General features: G+C 46.7%; 1 protein-coding gene across 1 annotated transcript; it reads right to left on the bottom strand.

The window, feature by feature from the left end:
* Positions 1 to 5: 5 nt before the first annotated feature.
* Positions 6 to 23435, bottom strand: LOC146342845 (vomeronasal type-2 receptor 26-like). Its single transcript, XM_084808033.1, has 7 exons — positions 23400 to 23435; positions 22499 to 22625; positions 19559 to 20442; positions 15337 to 15426; positions 2632 to 2840; positions 2435 to 2509; positions 6 to 81 (listed from the first exon to the last, which is right to left on the bottom strand). Exons 1-7 carry the CDS (start codon positions 23433 to 23435, stop codon positions 6 to 8), a joined length of 1497 nt encoding a protein of 498 aa, XP_084664159.1.
* Positions 23436 to 23458: the final 23 nt, after the last annotated feature.

The following is a 23458-nucleotide window of genomic DNA, read 5'->3' as shown; positions in this document are numbered from 1 at the left end:
CTTCTCTATAGCAGCAGCATGGTTGCATCTGCCTGCTTGACTAAGCCAACAGGTATTAGCAATACAAAGATAAAGTCTGGCCTAGAAAAGGGGAAGACAAGCAAGTGCCAGGGATCAAAATGACAGAGCCCTGCCTGCCTCTTGTCCTGAATGGCACAAGAGGCGGGCTTTATGGAACCACTTCCAGGCATGCCTCATGATTGTTTTCAAATCTTCTAAAGATCCACTGGACCTTTCTCTAGGAGACACAAAACAAAAACAAAAAACAAATTGCACTTATTCAGATAATGACAGGGAAGATAATTATTTCTTGTCTCCGAGTGTCAACATTGTAGTCAAACATGTTTTTCAAATTTGATGAAAAGTTTTCTTTGCTCCTTAGTGGGACAAAAAGCAGATGGGTTTCAGATTTCCATATTAAGGAAATGGGCAGCAATTTCTGGCCATATAATGAAGTCATCACCTTGACTAATGCCATCATGTGCTGCTACCTGCTGAAATGAAGCCCGTGTTCCACTTCCAATTTTTATAAAAAGTAGTTGGGAGTCAAAGTCTATCTGATTGATAATAAATGAGGGGGCCTTATATCTAGGGATGGGTGGACCAGTGATGGTTGGGTGTGCCAAGGTTCTCCAAATATCAGCTCACCGCTTGTCTCTCCTTAATGTGTACTTGGGTTTGTGACTTCTGTTCATTTTTTTGTGAATCAGAAAATTGTGCAAAAGAAACAGCTGTCAAGTGTGAACGATTTGCAAAAAATCCCCACATTTGTGCCAATTTTCCCCATAAATAGAAGCATGGGTGATTTTAAAGTGTCACATTTTGAGAAAGTTCTGCATTTTTCAACTGCACATTTCACAAGTGCAAGTTTGGGAATTTGCAAACATTTTCAGAGTGCATGCGCTACTGTTTATGTTCAGTGTCGCAAATGGGACATTTCCAAGTGATTTGCATTCTGAAACTAAATTCTCATATATCAAAATTTCCTCAGTGTGTCTCTTGCATAATTATGGCTGTCCATGACCTCAGGCCACAATTTTGGAGAATGCTATTTAGGGATCTCAGAGAAAACCCCAATGGAATCAAATGCATTGGGATTTTTATGAATCTGATCCATGGATTCTGCAGCAGATTGACGTTTCCCCAATTGGGAGGATTCTACTGACTTGTGGACCTTTAAAAAAAAATTCCAGAATTTTGTGCAATTTTAGCAATGGAAGAACATGCAAAATTTAAAAACCTGCCCGGGAAATGTGCATTTCCCCCACAGGCTACAGTGTAAAAATGCACATTTTGGGGAGATGTGTGCATTTGGGGAAACATTGCAAATTTGTGCAAGTGTGAACTTGCGCAAATTGGGAAACAAAAGAAAAAGACTAGATTGCTGACAAGACATCAGAATGAAAGGCATCTTGTGATCTGTGAAACACAGACAGAATGGATTTTACACCATCTGTACATCCCTAGTGCTGTTATCGTGAAGGTTTCTACCACTAGAGATATGTCCAGTCCACTCTGGCCCCTTTCCTGAAAGCAGCTGACAGACTCAGTGTACTCTGTAGTTTGTTAGAGTTGATCCAGACACTGTACAGGTCAATTGGAGAGTTTCTCCTGGCCTCTTCACTCCACCACCCAGTTCTTTAAGTGTAACCTGTGTGGAAATGCCTGGATGCAAACCAAACAAGCATATGTTTTCCCTCCCCCCACCCCCGCTTTGGTAAAGACTGAGACCCATTTTCTTTCAGTGATATCAACCTCAATTGAATAACTGTGAATGTTTAGTAAAACCTGGAGGTCATCACTTTGTGTGTTTAAATGTTGTATGTTGGGTCTAGACTGGGTCGTGGTGGTGGTATGTGTGTGTTCATTCCCCCTTATATGTTTGAAGTCTCACTATGGCAGATTTTGAGAATCCCTGCCTTGGAGGGGAAAAAAATGCTACTACCATCTTTTACATGTGGGATGATGTACTATGAACGATGTGGGACATCATGTTTTGGGATGAGGGAAGGATCAGGCTATTTACACTTAGGGCACAACATTGTGTGCATGACTAAGTCTGATTTCCTGAAAAGGGTGCTTTTTAAAGTGACTTTGAAAAGATGATTTCCACTTGACTCCCCACACAGTAATACATGGTGGAAATCAAATATGATGAAAGGTTTAACTTACCTAACCACATTCGAAATGGTACATCTTTTATCTTTACAAAACTTCCTTAAATGCAAAGTTCTTGGTGTAATCTCCAGGACAGCCCCTTTAACGTTCTTGTTCTGGTTCATCGATGACTTGAATCTTGAGGTTCGCCATTGAGTGCACATGGCTCATGGCAACAAAGAGTTGTCTGGGGAAGTGGACAGGTGTAGGGAAACAGATGCCAAATTGGTTTGTCTGGCTGCAACATCTGCCATGCCAGGGCCCCATCCAGCCTCACCGTGAAAGTGCAGCAAAGGGTAAACTGAAGGGTGGCCATGAGTCTCCATGCAGGAGATCTCGCAGCACTGTCAACCTTTCGGGTATACCATCAGACAACCATCAGCCAGAGGAAAGCCGTTTGAGGTAACCAACACAGCAGTAGGGAATGTTATAGCATCCACAGTGCTCATCAGTCTGCAGTCATGATGGAAGCACAGCGATGTGTCCATTGGTGCCCGACTAGCAGCAAGTGCGGCTGTGTTCTCATGCTCAAGGGTTCCACTTAATTGATGATACTCCTTAGCAGATGGGTTAACATTTAGTAGCAGGGCAGTGAGCGACTCCAGCAAGGTGCCGTCTAGTATGATGTTCTCCACTTGCTCAAGGGATGCCATTGTGGCCTCGTTGATATCAAGAATGTTTCCCTATAGGTGGTGGCAGTGCTTGGGAGGGGAGATCGCCCACACCTGCACACTTGAAAGCCTAGGTGTAAAGTTCTGGTTTATTTTTCTCTTGCATTCCCTTTCCTTTCTCAAAAGAGAATGGATGTAAAGATATGAAAAGCAAACAAACAGACAAAGAAAAACAAATAAATGCTGCATTCAGGCTGAGGAAGCTGTGCTTCCTGGGAGGAACCAGGGAGCGTTTGAGGGTTTCAGAGTTCCCCTTATGAGCAAGACCACCCAAGCAACCCCTTAAGGATCTCCTGCCTCCTTAAGAGTCCCACTTTCCTTCTTTTAACTTCCCCTTCCCAGGAACATGGGGTTTGGGCTGTAGAAGTGGGGTGATGGACACTATAGACACAGGGTTGTGTCTATAGACAACGCTATAGACAACACAAATAGCATTGCCCTTACTTTCACCGTAGTCTATGTAAATCTTTACGTAGACTACCAGGACCAAATAAGGAATGCAAATGGCGGCTCCCCATGGGGGCCGCCATTTGCGTACGCACTTCTTCTTTTTTTTTAAGTCACCCGTGATAGGCTACGTAACAATTTACGTAGCCTATCATGGCTGACTTTGCAAATCTAGCCGTGATAGGCTGCGTAAATCGTTACGTAGCCTATCATGTTTGTTTTTCTTTTTTTTTACTTTTGTAGTTCACGGCCGGGAGATGGGGCGCTTCTCCCCAGCCTGAATTTTGGCCAGGTGAGGTGGGGCACCTCCCCCCCCAGCCTGAACTTCAGGGGGAGAACCGAAGCACCTCCCCCCCACTGGGAAGCAAGCTGCGAGACCAGGTAAGTGACTTTCATACATTCCTAGTCCTTGGCTTTAAAGGTGTGAATCAAAGGCTCCCCCTTCTTCCTCTTCCTCTTCCTCTTCCTCTTCTTCTTCTTCTTCTTCCTCCTCCTCCTCCTCCTCCTCCTCCTTTATGTACTACAAAACATCCACGGCAAATATTCTTTCTCCTACATACTGCTGCATGGAGAAGAACAAATAAAAGATGAGCAAAGGAGCTAATTTTAGCTGTGAAATTAAGTCACAGCCAAGGAGAAAATAAAATGCTTAGTTCCTGTTTCAGACAGGTTGCTGCAACCCTGCCCCGCATGCAAATGGTATCGCTCTTGCTTGGTGGATTGAACAGCATAGCTCATGTATAAATGAAAGCACACAGACGGGTTACATTTTACAGAATTTAGTAAGAGAAGGCAAATGCATTCATGACAATTGTGGAAAGAAGATGCTATTATATTACTAGTTAACAGAATTTAAAGCACACATTTAAAACATGACATGAGAGTTTATGGAAATACAATGCATACATTACCAAATATAGTATTCTGCTAGCAGAGGTGGGTGAGCCCACCTAATATCTTCACTTCACTTGTGTACTTCCACACTAGGACATGTGATTGGTGATGTGATTGGTTACTATACATTTTTACTCCTACCAGTTCCCATCTCCCCACACCTTCCCTTCACATCATATTTTTTCTTAAGCATTTGACTGGATTGTGACTGTAAGTGAAAGGGAATATATAACCTGGGAAATGATAACTGGCAGCGGTAAAAGATGGAATCGTGCTGTGTAAATTGATTCCCTGGCTTCCTCCAGGATCTCCTGTTACTTTTGATTTTATTCCATCTTTGTGTGAAGAAGGACTGAGCTGCTGTCTCCCCACTACCAACAACATCCCTTCCATTAAGGAGTGATTCATACGTATATTGAACTTCAGTGACTCTATCCTAAGATGTTCTATGGAGTAGGGCTGCTTCACATCTGTACACGAACTCTGAGTCTCTGATATGGCTGTGCAATGATACAAAAAGTCTAAATTTAGAGAAGGTTTTTTCTTGTCACATACAGGATCTCAGCGGAATATACAGACCCAAAAATGTAGTGTGGTTATTATTTGGTGTGTGAAGGATGGACAATTAAATAAATAGCAGGAATTTTTTAAAAAATTCCTGGAACTCTATAAAGGATTAGATCATGTAAGAAGGTCAAAAGGAAAAGTAATGTACATCCATTCATATTATGAATTATTGTATTGCTGCTTTCTCTATAAAGAAGCAATGCTTAAGATATTTTTCAAGGAACAACGTTATATATTAAATTGTACAGATAAGATTTACTGTGATGCATAGAGGTTTGTCTAGAGCTGGTTCCCCCCTCCCATGTGTGTGTGTGTGTGTGTGTGTGTGTGTGTTATATACATTTCCACTGGGAGCTGTCATACAGGGATTTGGAGCTAAATGCCATCAGCATGGGTCCTGAGTCCGGGAGTCCTCCCGTCATAAGCAACTCAGAGTACGGTTTGTTGTTGCTGTTTATTCGTTCAGTCGCTTCCGACTCTTCGTGACTTCATGGACCAGCCCACGCCAGAGCTTCCTGACAGCCCTCGCCACCCCCAGCTCCCCCAAGGTCGAGTCCATCACCTCCAGAATATCATCCATCCATCTTGCCCTTGGTCGGCCCTCTTCCTTTTGCCTTCCACTTTCCCTAGCATCAGCATCTTCGCCAGGTTATCCTGACTTCTCATGATGTGGCCAAAGGACTTCAGTTTTGCCTTTCATATCATTCCCTTAAGTGAGCAGTCTGGCTTTCTTTCCTGGAGTATGGACTGGTTTGATCTTCTTGCAGTCCAAGGCACTCTCAGAATTTTCCTCCAGCCCCACAGTTCAAAAGCATCTATCTTCCTTTGCTCAGCCTTCCTTATGGTCCAGCTATCGCAATCATAGGTTACTACGGGGAGTACCATTGCTTTAACTCTGCGGACCATTGTTGTCAGTCTGATGTCTCTGCTCTTCACTATTTTATCAAGATCTGTCATTGCTCTCATCCCAGAAGTAAATGTCTTCTGATTTCCTGGCTGCAGTAAGCATCTGCAGTAATCTTTGCTCCTAGAAAGACAAAGTCTGTCACTGCCTCCACGTTTTCTCCCTCTATTTGCCAGTTCACAATCAAGCTGGTTGCCATAATTTTGGTTTATGGTCCCGAATTTGGTCCCGAAATTGGTGGAGAAATGGTCCGCCCCCCGCCCCCCCCCCCAGGATGAGACTTACCGTGGTCGAATATCCCTGGCGGGGGTGGCTCCAGGCGGTGGTTTGGCGGCGGTTCGGCGGCGGTTCAGCGGCGGTGGCGGCGGCCGGTCTTCCAACTGGCTGCCGCCACCGCCATTTCCAAGTATAAAAACAACAACAACAACAACAAACGTGAAAGGCTACGTAAAGATTTATGTAGCCTATCATGGCTAGATTTTCAAAAAACACCATGATAGGCTACGGAAATCTTTACGTAGCCTATCACGGCTGACTTTGTGGGTGGGAGAAAAAGTGCATACGCAAATGGCGGTGCCCACAGGTGCTGCCATTTGCGTTCCTTATTTGGGCACGTGTAGTCTACGTAGACATTTACGTAGACTACGGCGAAAATAAGGGCAACGCAAATAGCATTGCCCTTAATTTCGCCGTAGTCTACGTAAATGTTTACGTAGACTACATGTGCCCAAATAAGGAACGCAAATGGTGGCGCCCATGGGCGCCACCATTTGCGTACGCACTTTTTTTTCCCCCCCAAAGTCAGCTGTGATAGGCTATGTAAAGATTTACATAGCCTATCACGGTGTTTTTTGAAAATCTAGTCATGATAGGCTACGTAAATCTTTACGTAGCCTATCATGTTTGTTTGTTTGTTTGGTTTTTTTACACTTGGAAATGGCGGCGGCGGCAGCCGGTCGGAAGACCGGCCGCCGCTGCCACCACCGCCTCCAAACCGCCGCTGGGAGCCGCCGCCGCCAGGGGCATTTGACCACAGTAAATCCCATCCCAGGGGGTGGCGGGTGGTGGCGGATCGTTTCTCCACCAATATCAGGGGGCCGAATGCGTTGGTATTCGGCCTCCCCGATATTTGTGGAGAAATTCTCTGACATCCCTAAACTCCTGGGAATAGGGAGGGGATGGATGAGCCAGGGGATGGATGAAGGGGTTGGATGAACCAGTCACACATGCACTCCTTAGCTTCCTCTTGAAAACACACACACACCTTGCTATGCCACTTCCCACACATATGACAACTTAGTGGATCTGGACCACTGCTCAGAGACCACAGTGGGGATTCCACTCCATGCCACTTCCCCCCCAACTGTGCCCCTTGCAAAGCCTTAGAGCCTGTGGAAGCCTGGGTGAGGTGTCATCCAGAAACATGACCAAATTAGGTTCCAACCCATGCCTTACTGTCATCTCTGCCCTTGCTAAGCTACTGTAGACCTGCATTAGCAGGAATTTCATCACCTTTGCCTAATACTCAAATTCCTATACAGTGCTAATGCTGTGTCACACATATGTGGTTAATATGCACATTTGTAACACATGGATGTGCACACATGTGTTTAAATTGCATATACCTTAACACTCCTACGGCAGAAAATCTGCATGCAAATACACAAAAAACAGTTTCTCCAGTCAGAGAAAAGTCAGTTTCAGGTGATATGTATTCATTTCTCTTAAGAATTCAACCTCTTTATGACTTTATGTGCAGTAAAAAATCAAATTAAATCATTTTATGGCTCGTGGACTATATTGTTCATAGTATTGTTGTATCATTCTAGCAATTCATTGCCTTATTAACCTCTGATGGATGAACCAAGTTCAAGGAATAGTTTTTCACCTTCCAAGGAGTTCAAAGTAGGGATGTTGGAGGTATCCTTTCTGTGTGGGGGGGGTGAAGCTTGCTGGTCTTTCTGCAGTCCCCCACCCCAGCCCAGACTTTGGCTCACTTTCCCGTGAGCTGGCTGACTCAATCTGCATTGCACGAACTCACGGTTTTCTGTGTGTGGGGATTTTTTTGTTTGTTTTTAAAAGTTTTTTGTGTGAAAAGTAATTTGTGCACATTCTAGCTGCTTTGGGGAAATTGCAGCAGTATATAATTGTTGAAAATAAATGCAGTGCTAATAAAAGGAGTGCCACCTGAATCATATGCACACTTATGGATTATTGGTGATGAAGCCATTAAGTCTTTCTTTCTTTTTTTAATTGGTGACACTTGTATACTGCTGGATACAGTATACTGTCACCTTCTCTGCCGTGCCTTTGCCGCCACTGCTACTGTCTTGTCTGCCGCCCGCCGCTGCCACTGCCACCATCTCCTGAGGCATGGACACATGGAGACTCTTCTTGCAGGGTGTCGCCATTTTTAAAATGGCAACCTCCTGGAACTTCCAGGAAGTTGCCATTTTAAAAATGTTGACTCCCTGAAAGAAGATAAGTCTCCATGTGTCCAGGTCTCAGGAGATGGCAGCGGCGGAGGCAGGGGGCGGCGGGCAGCAGCCAAGACAGTGGTAGCATGGTGGTAGCCATGGCAGGGAAGGCTCCATCATGCTGATGGCGAGGAGAAGGTGGCGGCAGCAACAGAGAAGGTGGCTCAGGTAAGGACCTGGAGGCATTGGGGGGGCTGGGCTGGGGGTGAGCCACTCACCTGCTCCGGGTTTCTTCGTGCCCCTCTGGTTTGCCTTGGAAGGGGCACAAAGTGACCCAAAGCATCCTGCTTCGACTCGGGGTTCAGGCCTAGGGCCAAAGCAGCGCACAGCCCTAGTTAGCACCATATTTTGACATTTCCTGCTGCCTGAAACCTATACTTTTTTACTCAAGTATTATATTGCTCTTGGACTGTATTGATCACAGTATTGTTATATTATCCCAGCACTGAATTTTCTTACTAATATACTGAGACTTCTGTTTGACTGAGTCAGCCCTTTAGGGTCCTATTTGATTATACTAGGGATGGTCGAAAGTCCCTTACATGGTCCCGCAGCTTGATTCGTGGTGAGAGAAAGGCGCTCCGTTTCTCCCCCCGAAATTCTTGGCGGGGGGAGGCGCCCCATCCCTCCCCGCTGAAATTATGGCCAGGGGGAGGTGCCCCGTCCCTTTAGCTGAAATTCTGGCTGGGGGGGAGGCGCCCCGTCCCTCCTGCCATGAATCCCAGCTGGCCGGGAAAGTAAATGGCGGTGGCTGCGACTGCTGCCGTTTGCGTCCATGCAGTCAGCAGTGATAGGCTACGTAAATGTTTACATAGCCTATCACGGCTGACTTTGGGGGGAAAAAGCATGTACGCAAATGGCGGCACCTATGGGCGCCACCATTTGCATTCCTTATTTGGGCACGTGTAGTTTACGTAAACATTTACGTAGACTATGGTGAAAATAAGGGCAACGCTATTTGCGTTGCCCCTATTTTCGCCATAGTCTACGAAAATGTCTACGTAGACTACACATGCCCAAATAAGGAACGCAAATGGCGGCACCTATGGGCGCCGCATTTGCGTACGTCCTTCCCCCCCCCAAAGTCAGCCATGATAGGCTATGTAAAGATTTACATAGGCTATCATGGTGTTTTTTCAAAATCTAGCCATGATAGGCTACGTAAATCTTTACATAGCCTATCACATTTGTGGGTTTTTGGTTTTTTTTTACACTTGGAAATGGCGGCGGTAGCAGCCGGTCAGAAGACCGGCCGCCGCCACCACCGAACCGCTGCCGAACAGCCGCAAGGAGCCGCCGCCGCCAGGGACATTCGACCACAGTAAGTCCCATACCGCGGGGGGCGGGGGGGCAGACCGTTTCTTCACCACTTTCGGGGGGCTGAATGCGTTGGCATTCGGCCTCCCGGAGATTCGTGGAGAAATTCTCCGACATCCCTAGATTATACTTTGGATTATCTCTGTGGAACTCCCTCCCTAGGGAACTCCGCCGTGTCCCCTCTTTAATGAGCTTCCGCCATGCACTGAAAAGTTGGTTATTCAAGCAGGCATTTGGGGTGGGTTAGGGTATTTCTAAATAAGGTATTAATGTATAATTTTACTGTTTTAAATTGTACTGTTGTACATTGCCCAGAGTGGACAGGTGACCAGCCAGCGGGGTGATTAAGGAAATAAATAAATACATACCTACATACATACATACCTCTTGCAAGGAGCAGTGTTTTAAGATCTACCAGATTTTGGCCTTTTAGTCTGCTTTATTTCATTCTGTTCATCTGTCTTCACATGATATTCAGCTAGGTATTGAATTGTTGTCTGGGCAGCAAGGTCATTTGGAGGGGCGGGTGGGGCAACCCGATTTCAGTTAGGGATGTCAGAGAATTCTGCCATGGATCTCAGTGAGGCCGAATGCCAGTGAATTTGGCCCCCTGAAATCCGTGGTGGAACGAAGCCCCCCCCAACCCATGAAAGGTACGCGAAACGAAGCACTTACCTGCTGCCGTCTGCACTGAGTTTCGATTGGCGGCCACCCTGCGGCCGCCATTCACTTCTCCATCATAGCCGTGATAGGCTACATAAGTATTTACGTAGCCTATCAAGGCAAGCAAAACAAAAAACAAAAACCGCATATGCATACGCAAATGGCAGTGGCTATGGCGGCCACCATTTACATTCCCTATTTTGCGCTTTTTTATCCTACATAAATATTTGCGTAGGCTATTACAGCGAAAACAAAGGGGAACGCAAACAGCTTAGTGGGCGCAATTTGCGTTCCTTCCCCCCCCCGCCGTAATAGCCTACATCAATATTTACATAGAACAGTGAACAAAAAACAACGTAAATAGTGCCTACTACGCTATTTGCGTTCCCCTTTTTTTGCCGTAATAGCCTATGTAAGATAAAACGGCGAAAAATAGGGAAAGCAAATGGCTGCCGCCGTAGCTGCCGCCATTTGCATACATTTTTTGGTTTTTTTGGCCTGCCGTGATATGCTACGTAAATACTTACGTAGCCTATCATGGCAGCCTGGCCGGATGCAAATAGTGGCCGCTATGGCGGCCGCCATTTGTGTCCGCAGCAGCCCGTCCACGGCCAGAACTCCGGCTGTGAACAGGCCTGGGTGGTTGCTCTGTGGAGCCACTGCAGAGCAGAGCCAGCTGGGCAGGATTCCAGGGGGGAGCGATGGAGTGCCTCACCCCCACCGCTAATCACATCCACGAAAGTTAAGTGACTTTCGTACATCCCAAATTTCAGTACTCATGGGCATAGAGAAGGGTTTGATGAATTACAGGTTTGGTAAAGGGGTGGACGAACCAGTTACACACACACTCCTTAACTTAGTCTTTTTAAAAACGTTTATGCTACTTGCTGCATGCAGGAAAACTGAGTTCACCTGGCACTTTGATCAGAGTTAAAAAATGGGGATTCCATTGCAAACCACTCCTCTCCCCCATTGTGCTACTTGCAGAGTGCAAAGTCATACAGCCCACAGAGGGATGAGTGAGGGTTCATATGGAAACCCATCCATATTAAGTTCCCAGACCTGCCTTACTGTGATCTCTGCCCTCACTAACCTAGTACAGACCTTTATTAGCAGGCTTTTCGTAACTTTGCCTAATATTCAAATTAATATATGATGCTAATGCTGTGTCACATTCTGGCTGTGCACAGATCCCTGATCCATTTTGGATGCTGCTTTGGATCCTCTAAAGTGACCCCTATCCACTTCGGATCGATTCAGACCCCTTCAGCTTCCACTCGGATCTGAATGCGAAGCAAGATTCGGATATCTGGATCACCCTTTTTTGGCATTTTCCCATTGACTTGCATGGGCAAACACCAACAGTCATAACTTCCCAGTTTTTATGATGCAGATATGAAACTTGGGAACCTCGCAGCCCTCCTCACTGGCATCACACAGGCCAACGTTTAGGCAGTTTGGCCCAGTGGATATTGTGCTAGGTGCAGTTGAAATTTGAGTTTTTCCACAAAAACTCTCAAAGCAAAGAGCTCTAACTTCTCCCTGTTATCACGGACGTGCGTGACACCTGGGCCCCTCCCAGCCCCCCTTAAAGGCATCCCACCCACCAAAGTCCAGGCAGTTTTGCCCACTGGCTTGTGGCCTGGGCACAGGTTGAATTTGATATTCCAAGAAACTCAGACCGGATTTGATATTTTTTACACCGAAAACCCCCTTCATGGATCACTGCCTTGTTGTGGCGAAGGGGCTGGCGTAACTCAGTGAAGCCATAAGCTATGCCGTGCAGGGCCACCCAAGACGGACAGGTCATGGCAGAAGGTTCTGACAAAATGTGGTCCACTGGAGAAGGAAATGGCAACCCACTCCAGTATTCTTGCCAAGAAAACCCCATGGAACGTATCACAAGGCTAAAAGAGATGACGCCAGAAGATGAGCCCCTCAGGTCGGAAGGTGTCCAATATGCTACTGGGGAAGAGCAGAGGGTATTTCCAAGTAGCGCCAGAAAGAGTGAAGCGGCTGGGCCAAACCCTAAAGGACACTCAGCTGTGGATGTGTCTGGCGGTGAAAAGAAAATCCGATGCTGTAAAGAACAATATTGTTTAGGAACCTGGAATGTCAGATCAATGAATCAAGGTAAGCTGGAGGTGGTCAAACATGAGATGGCAAGATTGAACATCGACATCTTGGGAATCAGCGAACTCAAATGGACAGGCATGGGCGAATTTAATTCAGGTGACCATCATATCTACTATTGTGGGCAAGAATCCCTTAGAAGAAATGGAGTAGCACTCATAGTCAACAAAAGGGTGGGAAAAGCAGTATTGGGGTACAATCTTAAAAATGATAGAATGATCTCAGTACGAATCCAAGGCAAACCATTCAACATCACAGTAATTCAAGTCTATGCCCCAACCACTGAGGCCAAAGAAGCTGAGGTTGATCGGTTCTATGAAGACCTACAACACCTTCTAGAACTAACACCCAAAAAAGATGTCCTCTTCATCATAGGGGATTGGAATGCTAAAGTAGGAAGTCAAGAAATCACCGGGATAACAGGCAGGCATGGCCTTGGTGTACAAAATGAAGCAGGACAAAAGCTAATTGAGTTTTGCCAAGAGAACATGCTGATCATAGCAAACACTCTTTTCCAACAGCACAAGAGGCGACTCTACACATGGACGTCACCAGATGGTCAATATCGAAATCAGATTGATTATGTCCTTTGCAGCCAAAGATGGAGAAGCTCCATACAGTCAGTAAAAACAAGACCTGGAGCTGACTGTGGCTCAGATCATCAGCTGCTTCTTGCAAAATTTCGGCTTAAATTGAAGAACGTCGGGAGAACCACTAAACCGTTCAGGTATGACCTCAGTCATATCCCTTCTGAATATACAGTGGAGGTGAGGAATAGATTTCAGGGATTAGACCTGATAGACAGAGTGCCCGAGGAACTATGGACGGAGGTCCGTAACATTGTTCAGGAGGCAGCAACAAAATCCGTCCCAAAGAAAAAGAAATGCAAGAAAGCAAAGTGGCTGTCTGATGAGGCTTTACAAGTAGCTCATGAAAGAAGGGAAGCGAAAAGCAAGGGAGAAAGGGGAAGACATACCCAACTGAATGCAGAGTTCCAGAGAATAGCAAGGAGAGACAAGAAGGCCTTCTTAAATGAACAATGCAAAGAAATCGAGGAAAACAACAGAATGGGAAAGACTAGAGATCTCTTCAAGAAAATTGGAGATCTCAAGGGAACGTTTTGTGCAAAGACGGGCATGATCAAGGACAAAGAAGGCAGGGACCTAACAGAAGCAGATGAGATTAAGAAGAGGTGGCAAGAATACACAGAAGAACTATACAGGAAAGATCTGAATGTCCCTGATAGCCATGATAGTGCGGTCACTGAACTTGAGCCGGACATCCTAGAGAGTGAAGTCAAGTGGGCCTTAGGAAGCATTAGTAACAACAAAGCTAGCGGAGATGACAGTATTCCAGCCAAGCTATTTAAAATCCTAAAAGATGATGCTGTTAAAGTGCTGCATTCAATATGCCAACAAATCTGGAACACTCAACAGTGGCCACAAGACTGGAAAAGGTCAGTTTACATTCCAATTCCAAAGAAGGGCAACGCCAAAGAGTGTTCAAACTACCGCACAATAGCGCTCATTTCACATGCCAGCAAGGTGATGCTCAAAATCCTACAAGCTAGGCTTCAGCAGTATGTGAACCGAGAACTACCGGAAGTACAAGCTGGGTTTCGAAGAGGCAGAGGAACTAGAGATCAAATCGCCAACATTCGCTGCATCATGGAGAAAGCAAGAGAATTCCAGAAAAACGTCTATTTCTGCTTCATTGACTACGCTAAAGCCTTTGATTGTGTGGATCACAACAAACTCTGGCAAATTCTGAAAGTGATGGGAGTACCAGACCACCTTACCCGTCTCCTGAGAAACCTGTACGAGGGTCAATAAGCAACAGTAAGAACCAGACATGGAACAACCGATTGGTTCCAAATTGGGAAAGGAGTACGACAAGGCTGCATATTGTCACCCTGCTTATTTAACTTATATGCAGAGTACATCATGAGAAATGCCGGGTTGGAAGAATCACAGGTCGGAATTAAGATTGCCGGGAGAATTATCAACAACCTCCGATATGCAGACGATACCACCCTAATGGCAGAAAGCGAAGAGGATCTCAAGAGCCTCTTGTTGAGGGTGAAAGAGGAGAGTGCAAAAGCTGGTTTGAAACTCAACATTAAAAAAACTAAGATCATGTCATCTGGCCCTATCACTTCCTGGCATATAGAAGGGGAAGAAATGGAAGCAGTGACAGATTTTACTTTCTTGGGCTCCAAGATCACCACAGACGGTGACTGTAGCCATGACATTAAAAGACGCTTGCTCCTTGGGAGGAAAGCTATGGCAAACCTAGACAGCATAGTAAGAAGTAGAGACATCACCTTGCCGACAAAGGTCCGTCTAATCAAAGCTATGGTTTTCCCAGTAGTAATGTATGGCTGTGAGAGCTGGACTATAAGGAAGGCTGAGCGCCGAAGAATTGATGCTTTCGAACTGTGGTGCTGGAGAAGACTCTTACGAGTGCCCTGGACTGCAAGGAGGTCAAATCAGTCCATCCTAAAGGAAATCAACCCTGAGTGCTCATTGGAAGGACAGATAATGAAGCTGAAGCTCCAATATTTTGGCCACCTAATGCGAAGAGAAAACTCCCTGGAAATGACCCTGATGCTGGGAAAGACTGAGGGCAAAAGGAGAAGGGGACGGCAGAGGATGAGATGGCTACATAGCATCACGGATGCAATGAATATGAACTTGAGCACGCTCCGGGAGAGAGCGCAGGACAGGAAGGCCTGGCGTGCTATGGTCCATGGGGTCACGAAGAGTCGGACACGACTGAACGACTGAACAACACCGAAAACGCATACTCAGTTCTTTACACTCTGCAAATTCTTACACCTAATTTGATATTCCAAGAAACTCAGAAGGGAAAATGTGTGGAAGCAGAGGTCACTATCCCGAATCTCTGCTGCAGGTTTCTTTGAACTGCAAAACAACCCTTATTCTGAAGAATCACCGGCTCAGCCTTTCTATGGCTGAATGCACATATTACTTGGCAGGCGGGCTGCAAGGGGTTATTCTTTTTATCGGCTTTTGTTTATTTCTCACACAAACTAAATGAGTATTTTGAATGCATCTTGAATGAACACAGTCAGTGCCTGGCCCACCAGGGCCACTGATTCCCGAATGCTGAGGACCTCCCCCTCGTGGACCCATACTTCCTCCCCCATCTCCTCCACGGTGGCCTGCCTAAGCCCCTTGGGTGTGAGAGACAGAGAGCTGGCAGGAGTTCTGGCAGCACTACCAGCCATATGCTTTGTACTGCTGCTGGCCTGCTGGGACGTGGGGGCCTCTTTCCTGAGCAAGACTGACGGGTGCCGCCTCCTTAAGTGCAGGAGCAGGCTGCTGGAGCTTTGCTGCCCTGGCTGTTTCCCCTTGCCTCAAAGATCCCAGCAGTGCTGGGATCTGCTCCGAACTCAAAGTGGTCCCACACAATGCTGCTCCAACGTTTCAGGGAATGAGAAGATGCAGACTGCCTGCCTTGAGTCTGGGGTGCACCACTTGAGGGCGGGAACAATGGGAGAGCAGGCGGGTGCTGGAGCCTCTGCCTGCTGCTCCTCCTTCAACACACCCTGGAGGGTCTCCTCCTCTTTGCCCTCTGCCATGCTGGGGACGTCAGACACCTCTAACCGAATGCCCACCAGTGGGCTCCCCTCTTCCACTACAGAAGGAGATGCTGCTCCTCCTTGGTCAAGAGTGCGACTACTGCACCTGCCCACACCAGCCTCCTCGAACACTGACCCCCGGGCACTGCACCTGGCCTCTGCACTCCGCTGCCGTACTGCACTGGGATGCACTGTCTGGGCTAGGGGACAGACAGCTTGCCTAATGGTGCTGCTAGTAACAGGAGAACCTCGCCCACCCCTGCCCCTGCCAGCACCCCAAAGATGCCTCATCTTGCACTGGATTTCTTTGCCACACAGCAGGATGTTATTGGAATAAGAAGGTAATTAATATAAATAGTTTGGGTCTAGTGATTTTTCAACACCGTCTTGAAATTGGGACATGTAGCATTGGTGGAACGACAACCTAGCACACATGCACACACACACACACACACACACACACACACAAACACAGACCCAGACACACAAGAGCAACAGAAAAGCAGAACTACCTAAGCCAATAACTGGTACATTTAATTTTTTTATATATACACAGTGTATTTTTAGGGATGGCCATGAATTTCTCCACGAATCTTGGGGAGGCCGAATGCCAATGCATTTGGCCCCCCGAAATTGTTGGTGAAATTCTCTTCCCCCGCCCCCCCTGGGATGGGACTTACCTCCCTCGAATGTCCCTCTTAGTGGCGGGTCCTGGCAGTGTCTCGGCGGTGTTTCGGTGGCGGTGGGGGAGGCGGCCGGTCTTCCAACCAGCCGCCGCCACCACCGCCGCCATTACAAAGTGAATGAAAAAAAACACACACATATGTGATAGGCTATGTAATGATTAACGTAGCCTATCATGGCTGGATTTCCAAAGTCAGCCGTGATAGGCTATGTTAATCGTTACGTAGCCTATCACGGGTGACTTTGGAAAAAAAAAAAAAAGCATGTAGGCAAATGGCAGCACCCATGCGCGCTGCCATTTGTGTTCCTTATTTGGGCCCGGGTAGTCTACGTAAAGATTTACGTAGACTACGGCGAAAATAAGGGCAATACTGCGTTAAGCGTACGCGCTTTTTTTTTTCAAAGTCACCTGTGATAGGCTACGTAACGATTAACCTAGCCTATCATGGCTGACTTTGGAAATCTAGCCATGATAGGCTACGTTAATCATTACGTAGCCTATCACGGGTGTGGGTTTTTTGTTTCATTCACTTTTTTATTTTGCGGCCGGGGAGACGGGGCGCTTCTCCCAGGCCCGAATTTCAGCCGGGCGAGGTGGGGCGCCTCCCCCCCCCGGCCTGAACTTCGGTGGGAGAACCGAAGCGCCCTCCCCCACTGCGAAGCAAGCTGCGGGACCAGGTAAGTGACTTTCATACATCACTATGCATTTCACTTTTTTATGGAAGGCAGGTTAACTTCAAGAAATACAGGATAACAGCGGAGGTGATAAGAGCCAAGAGTGAGCTCCTTACATCCCTACAGTGAACTTCAGGGTCATGGTAATTTTGCACAGGAAGTCCTGCATGGCTGTACAATTGTAGAGATTTCTTGAATTTATAACTATTAAAGAAATAAAAGTGTCAGATGCAGAATGGAAGATGATTATGAAGACTTTTAGCGATAGCATAGTTATTACTTGGTAGATGAAGGGTGTACTATTATGTAAATGGCAGTAATCTTTAGATCTCAAGATTATGACAAGAAGGCAGCTGACCATACTATGAATTAAACTGACCATACCATGGATTATTGTAGTGTGAATCTGTCTATGAACTGCCCAGAGAGCTTTGGCTATTTGGCAGTATAAAAATGAAATGAAATGAATAAATAAATAAATACATAAATAAACAAACAAACAAGAAATACGAAGGAATATTTTTCATTTTGAAAGTAACACCTTTTATGAAATAGAAAGCATAATTTTTTGCTGTGGTACATGGAGCTCATTCTAAAGTTGGTTTCTCTATCTGTATAGCAGGTCGCTCTATATCAGCTTCAACCAGTTCTTACTGGTATCATGAACATTAACACATCAAGTCTTAAAGTCACAATGTACTGTTCCCACAAATAAGGGGTGGGGGAGGGATTTGTTAGCTTTGGTTTCTCCTGCATTTAGATTTTTTTTTGTAAAGATACAGCTCATTACTCCTGAGATATGAAAAAAGAAAAGTGAATTTTGAAAAATCCGTATTTATTTATTTATTTATTTACTTTTAAAAAATGAACTGAAAAAATCCATAGCCATTTGCACCAGCCATTTGCAATCCTTGGACTGATTCAAAGGGAAATGGGGGGGGGGATGGAAGGCAGAGGAAAGCAATGAAATTCATACACAATATGAATACAGGTATGTGTTCGTAAGGTAACATAAAGTTACATATTTGATCTGGAAGGAACACTGAAGCAACAATGTGGGGAGAGGATGAGCCAAAATGGTAGTTGAAACTTGGACCTAAGTTGTGTTCCCTCAGGCACAGCCAAGTAGAAATGCTTGCTGATATAACCAGTTCTGGGGGAGGAATAGGGATGGCCGTGAATTTCTCCACGAATCTCGGGGAGGCCGAATGCCAACGCATTCGGCCCCCCGAAATTGTTGGTGAAATTCTCTGCCCCCCGCTCCCCCCCGGGATGGGAATTACCTCCCTCGAATGTCCCTCTCGGCTGCGGGTCCCAGCAGCGTTTCGGTGGCATTTCGGCGGGGGCGGCGGCTGGTCTTCCGACTGGCTGCCGCTGCTGCCATTACAAGGTGAATGAAAAAAAAAAACACACCCGTGATAGGCTACATAATGATTAACGTAGCCTATCACGGCTGACTTTGGAAATCTAGCCGTGTTAGGCTACGTTAATCATCACATAGCCTGTAACAGGTATCTTTTTTTTTTCATTCACTTTTTTTATTTCGCAGCCAGGGAGACGGGGCGCTTCTCCCTGGCCTGAATTTCAGCCGGGCGAGGCGGGGCGCCTTTCCCCCCCGGCCTGAACTTTGAGGGGAGAACCGAAGCACCTCCCCCCCACTGTGAAGCAAGTTGCGGGACCAGGCAAGTGACTTGCGGACATAACTAGGGAGGAAGAATGAAACAGCAGTTGTTCCAAGCCAGGCTCATGAAAGAACTCCTAGAGAGCAATGCTATGCCCACTAGACAGCATCGGGGAGGTGGGGATGCAAAAGTTTGGTTTCCTGGTTCCAACCTTGGAGACAGGGCTCCAAGCTCAGAAAAGGAAACCATGCTCCCTGCTCCTCCCATCCCCCTCATAGCCTGCATGGAAAGAACTGTGCTGGCTACCTCGCCATGCTCTTGCAAAATGGAGTGCAGAGATAGAGAAAAGGTTTGTTCCCAGGGGCAGGTAGGGGAGAAGACCAAGGTGGCTGCCTTATGCCATTTCCTATGTCCACCCCAGCCTCCTTCCAAGACACTACTGTTAGATGGGTGAAATCGCCTGTGTAGCAGAAATGCAGGGTTGCTGGAGCACGGAGCTGCCATTCTCCTCCTGCTCTGCATTGGATCCTCAAAGTTTGGAGGCTACCAACACTCTGGATAGCATTGTGCCCCTAATGTCTTACCCCTACCTCTCAGGATAGACAGAGGTCATGTGTGAATAAGATGGTTTGACCTGGGATATCTGTTATCTCTTAACTGTACGCCCACTGCCTCAATGTATTAGACAACACAGATGTAATGCATCTAATTGAGCAGAGTGATGCTTAATTTTTTCTCCTCACTAGCTTCTCCCTGCTGTTCAGCTCAGGCTTGAAGAGAATAATGTAACATTTTGGGAGAAAGATACAGCATAATAACCCAGCACTGGAGGCCAAGATAGAGAAGATCTCCACACCTACCATGTATTTGCCCTTGGTGCTTATGTAGGCTGGAACAAAAGACAACCAAACACTGCAAAAAATCAGCATGCTGAAGGTGATAAACTTGGCTTCATTAAAAGCATCTGGCAAATTCCTGGCTATGAAAGCCACAGTGAAGCTGATGAGGGACAGAAGTCCCATGTAGCTTAGGACAAGAGAAAACATGATGGCAGATCCTATATTACATTTCACAATGATTTCTTCAGTGATTGAGTGCATGTCTAATTCTGGGATGGATGGAGAGGTTCTGAGCCACACAACACAAATGCCAGCTTGAATTGCAGAACACGTAAGGACAATGGAGTTGGACAACCATTTCCCCACCCAGTTCCTCAAGCGGGACCCGGGTTTGGTGGCCATGAAAGCTACAACCACAGTCATGGTTTTGGCCAACACACAAGAAACAGCTACTGAGAAGATCAAACCAAATACTGGTTGTTGGAGGAGGCAGGTCAGTTTCCCAGGTTGGCCAAGGAATAGCAAAGAAGAGAGGAAGCAGAGCAGGAGGGAGACAAGGAGCATGTAAGAGAGCTCCCTATTATTTGCTTTGACTATGGGGGTATTTCTGTGATTGATAAATGTCCGCAGCACCAAGACTGTGATTAAGGAAAAAGAAAGAGCAACTGAAACTAAACTTTTCCCCAATGGTTCTTCATAGGACAGAAAGCTTATAACTTTGGGGATGCATCGGTCTTGGTCCTTGTTTGGATAATGATCTTCTAGACATGCAGAACAGTCATCCACATCTAAAAAAAAAAAAAAAGGAGTGAGGGATCAGAATGATGAGGCATATGTGAATGGTAGCCAGTTTCCCTGAATAATTTGCACATTGGAATCACTGTTTCTGTTCTGACCTCTCTTGAACTTTCACATATGATGTTGATAGTGAGAGAAGATACTGTGGTATAGAGAGGGATACCCCAGGCTGCTGGCCCTTCCTAAACTAAATTAAACTAAAGAAAAAAAAAATGCCCATAAGAAGAATCGTGTTATGGTGTCTTTCCCTGGGCTTTAATTGAAGTGTGGTAAGCTGAGGAGGCTACAGGCTGCTGGAGAGAGGATTGTACAAAGACAGGGAAAAGATGTGAACAGAGTTGCATCAAAAGTAGTGATGTCCGAAAGTCACTTACCTGGTCCCGCAGCTTGCTTCGCGGTGGGGGGAGGCACTTCGGTTCTCCCCCCGAAGTTCAGGCAGCGAGGGGAGGCATCCCGCCTCGCCCGGCCAAAATTCAGGCCAGGGAGTGAGGCGCCCCACCCCGCCCGGCCAAAATTCAGGCTGGGGGGGAGGCGCCCCGCCTCGCCCGGCCGAAATTCAGGCCGGGGAGAAGCACCCTGTCTCCCCCACTGTGAAATACAAAAGTGAATTTTAAAAAAAAATCGTTACGTAACCTATCACGGATGACTTTGAAAAAAAAAAAAGCGCGTACGCAAATAGCATTGCCCTTGTTTTCGCCATAGTCTACGTAAATCTTTACGTAGACTACCCGGGCCCAAATACGGAACGCAAATGGCGGCGCCCATGGGAGCCCCTATTGCGTACGCACTTTTTTTTTTTTCAAAGTCACCCATGATAGGCTACGTAACGATTTACGTAGCCTATCACGGCTGACTTTGGAAATCTAGCCATGATAGGCTACGCAAGTCGCTACATAGCCTATCACATGAGTGTGGGTTTTTTTACTTTATTTTGTATAGGGGTGCACGAAAGTCACTTACCTGGTCTCGCAGCCTTTCAGGGTGGGGGGGAGGCACTTCGCTGCTCTCCCTGCGAAGTTCAGGCCAGGGGGGGAGGCTTCCCGCCTCGTTCGGCTGAAATTCAGGCCGGGGAGGAGGCGCCTCGCCTCTCCTGGCCGCGAAATGAAAAGTTTAAAAAAAAACAACGCCCCGTGATAGGCTACGCGACGATTAATGTAGCCTATCATGGCTAGATCTGCAAAGTCAGCCATGATAGGCTACGTAAATCATCACGTAGCCTATCACGGGTGACTTTTTTTAAAAAAAAAAAAAGTGCGTAGACAAATGGCAGCCCGCATAGGGAGCCACCATTCACATTCCTTATTTGGTCGCTGTAGTCTACTTAAATCTTTACGTAGACTACGGCGAAAATAAGGGCAACGCAAATAGCATTTTTTTTTCTTTTATTGGAATGGCGGCGGCGGCAGCCGGTCAAAAGACCGACTGCTGCTCCCGCCCCTGACGAAGACCCGACGAACCGCCGGCCGGACCCGCCGCCGGGAGGGCCATTCGGGAAAGGTAAGTCCCGTCCCGGGGGGGTGCAGGGGGCGGGGGGGTGAGGAGAATTTCTCCCCGAACTTTCTTCGGGGGGCAGAACACATTGGCGCTCGGCCCCCTGAAGTTTCAGGGAGAAATTCTCCGCCATCCCTAATTTTGTAATGGCAGCAGCGGCAGCCGGTTGGAAGACCGGCCGCCGTCCCAGCCCCCGCCGAACCACCGCCGGGACCCACCGCCAAGAGGTACATTCGAGGGAGGCAAATCCCATCCTGGGGGGTGGCAGGGGGGTGGAGGAGAATTTCACCAACAATTTTGGGGGGCTGAATACGTTGGCATTCGGCCTCCCTGAGATTTGTGGAGAAATTCACGGCCATCCCTAATCATAAGTAAAGTCAGCACATGAACCCTGAACCCAACCCATAAGAATTTCTTTAAAATTGTCCTCTCCTTTGAATTACTTTATGGAAATATTTTCTTTTCTATCAAGTTGAAAGACAATGGTTGAAAAACATGTTGGAGCTCTAGTTTTCACCCTATTTGCTGGAAGATTTCATGCATCACATCACCTACCTATTTCAAATGAAATCTTTCCCTCTGGACATAGATTACAATCATAGCAGCAAAACTTCTCCCCTTCCTTCTTTCTCTTCTGAAAACCAGGGTGGCAGGACTCACTACAAACAGAAACGGGTAGGACCTATCCATAAATATCAAAAGTGTTTAGGATGGGAAATATCAGAAATAAAATGTGATCATAAAAGTATATACAATATAGGGATGTTAGAGAATTCCACCACGGATCCCAGGGGTGCCAAATTCAAGCGAATTCGGCTTCTCGTAATCCATGGCAGAACGGAGCTCCCCGACCCTCCACCCCGCGAAAGCTCCGCAAAATGGAGCCTGCCTGGCTGTGGCTGTGGCTGCAGCTGTGGCTGCGGCGGCGGCAGCGGCAGCGGCTCCAGCTGCTGCCGGGCCGCTGCAGACGCAAATGGCATCCTGAGTAGGGGACACCATTTGCGTCCCTATGGTAGCCCATGATGGGCTACATAAATATTTACGTAGCCTATCACAGCTAAAGCAGAAACGCAAATGGCGTCCGCTACACCATTTGCGTCCCTGTTCTTTGTAGTAATAGCTACATAAAGATTTACGTAGCCTATTACTGCAAAGGACAGGGATGCAAATGGTGCGAGCTACGCGGACACCAGTTGCATCCCAGTGGCCAGAGCCAGCCAGTGCTGGCCGGCAGCTCTGCAGACTCACCATCTGCCACAGATGAATGCCTTATCCCATAAACACATGGATGGCCAATGATGGTCCACAGTCCTTTTGTTGCTCATATACGTATATATATATATTCTGTTTGTTCTTAGTCGTTCCAAATTTATTCAAGGCCTAGTTGGTAGGGGTGCGTGTGTGTGTGTTTGTGTGAATTAAAATACTTTGGGTTTTAATGTTTTATCCCCCACACCTTTTCTTTCTTTAATGTGTATGTGACTTTGACCATTAGAGAGCCTAATCACCTATGAC

The sequence above is a fragment of the Heloderma suspectum genome, chromosome 6 (genome assembly GCF_057233095.1).
Source record: "Heloderma suspectum isolate Gila_16-S chromosome 6, 16-S_ref, whole genome shotgun sequence".
NCBI lineage: Eukaryota > Metazoa > Chordata > Lepidosauria > Squamata > Helodermatidae > Heloderma > Heloderma suspectum.
The sequence above is the reverse complement of the archived record's forward strand: the minus strand, read 5'-3'. Positions and strand labels throughout refer to the sequence as shown.

Coding starts and splice junctions, on each gene's coding strand:
- LOC146342845 (XM_084808033.1), bottom strand. CDS start 23,435: ATGGTCAAAGTCACATACACATTAAAGAAAGAAAAG. Junction 22,626..23,399: donor ACACATTAAAGAAAGAAAAG/GTGTGGGGGATA, acceptor ATTTATGGATAG/GTCCTACCCGTTTCTGTTTG. Junction 2,841..15,336: donor TTCGGGAATCAGTGGCCCTG/GTGGGCCAGGCA, acceptor CACCACCTATAG/GGAAACATTCTTGATATCAA.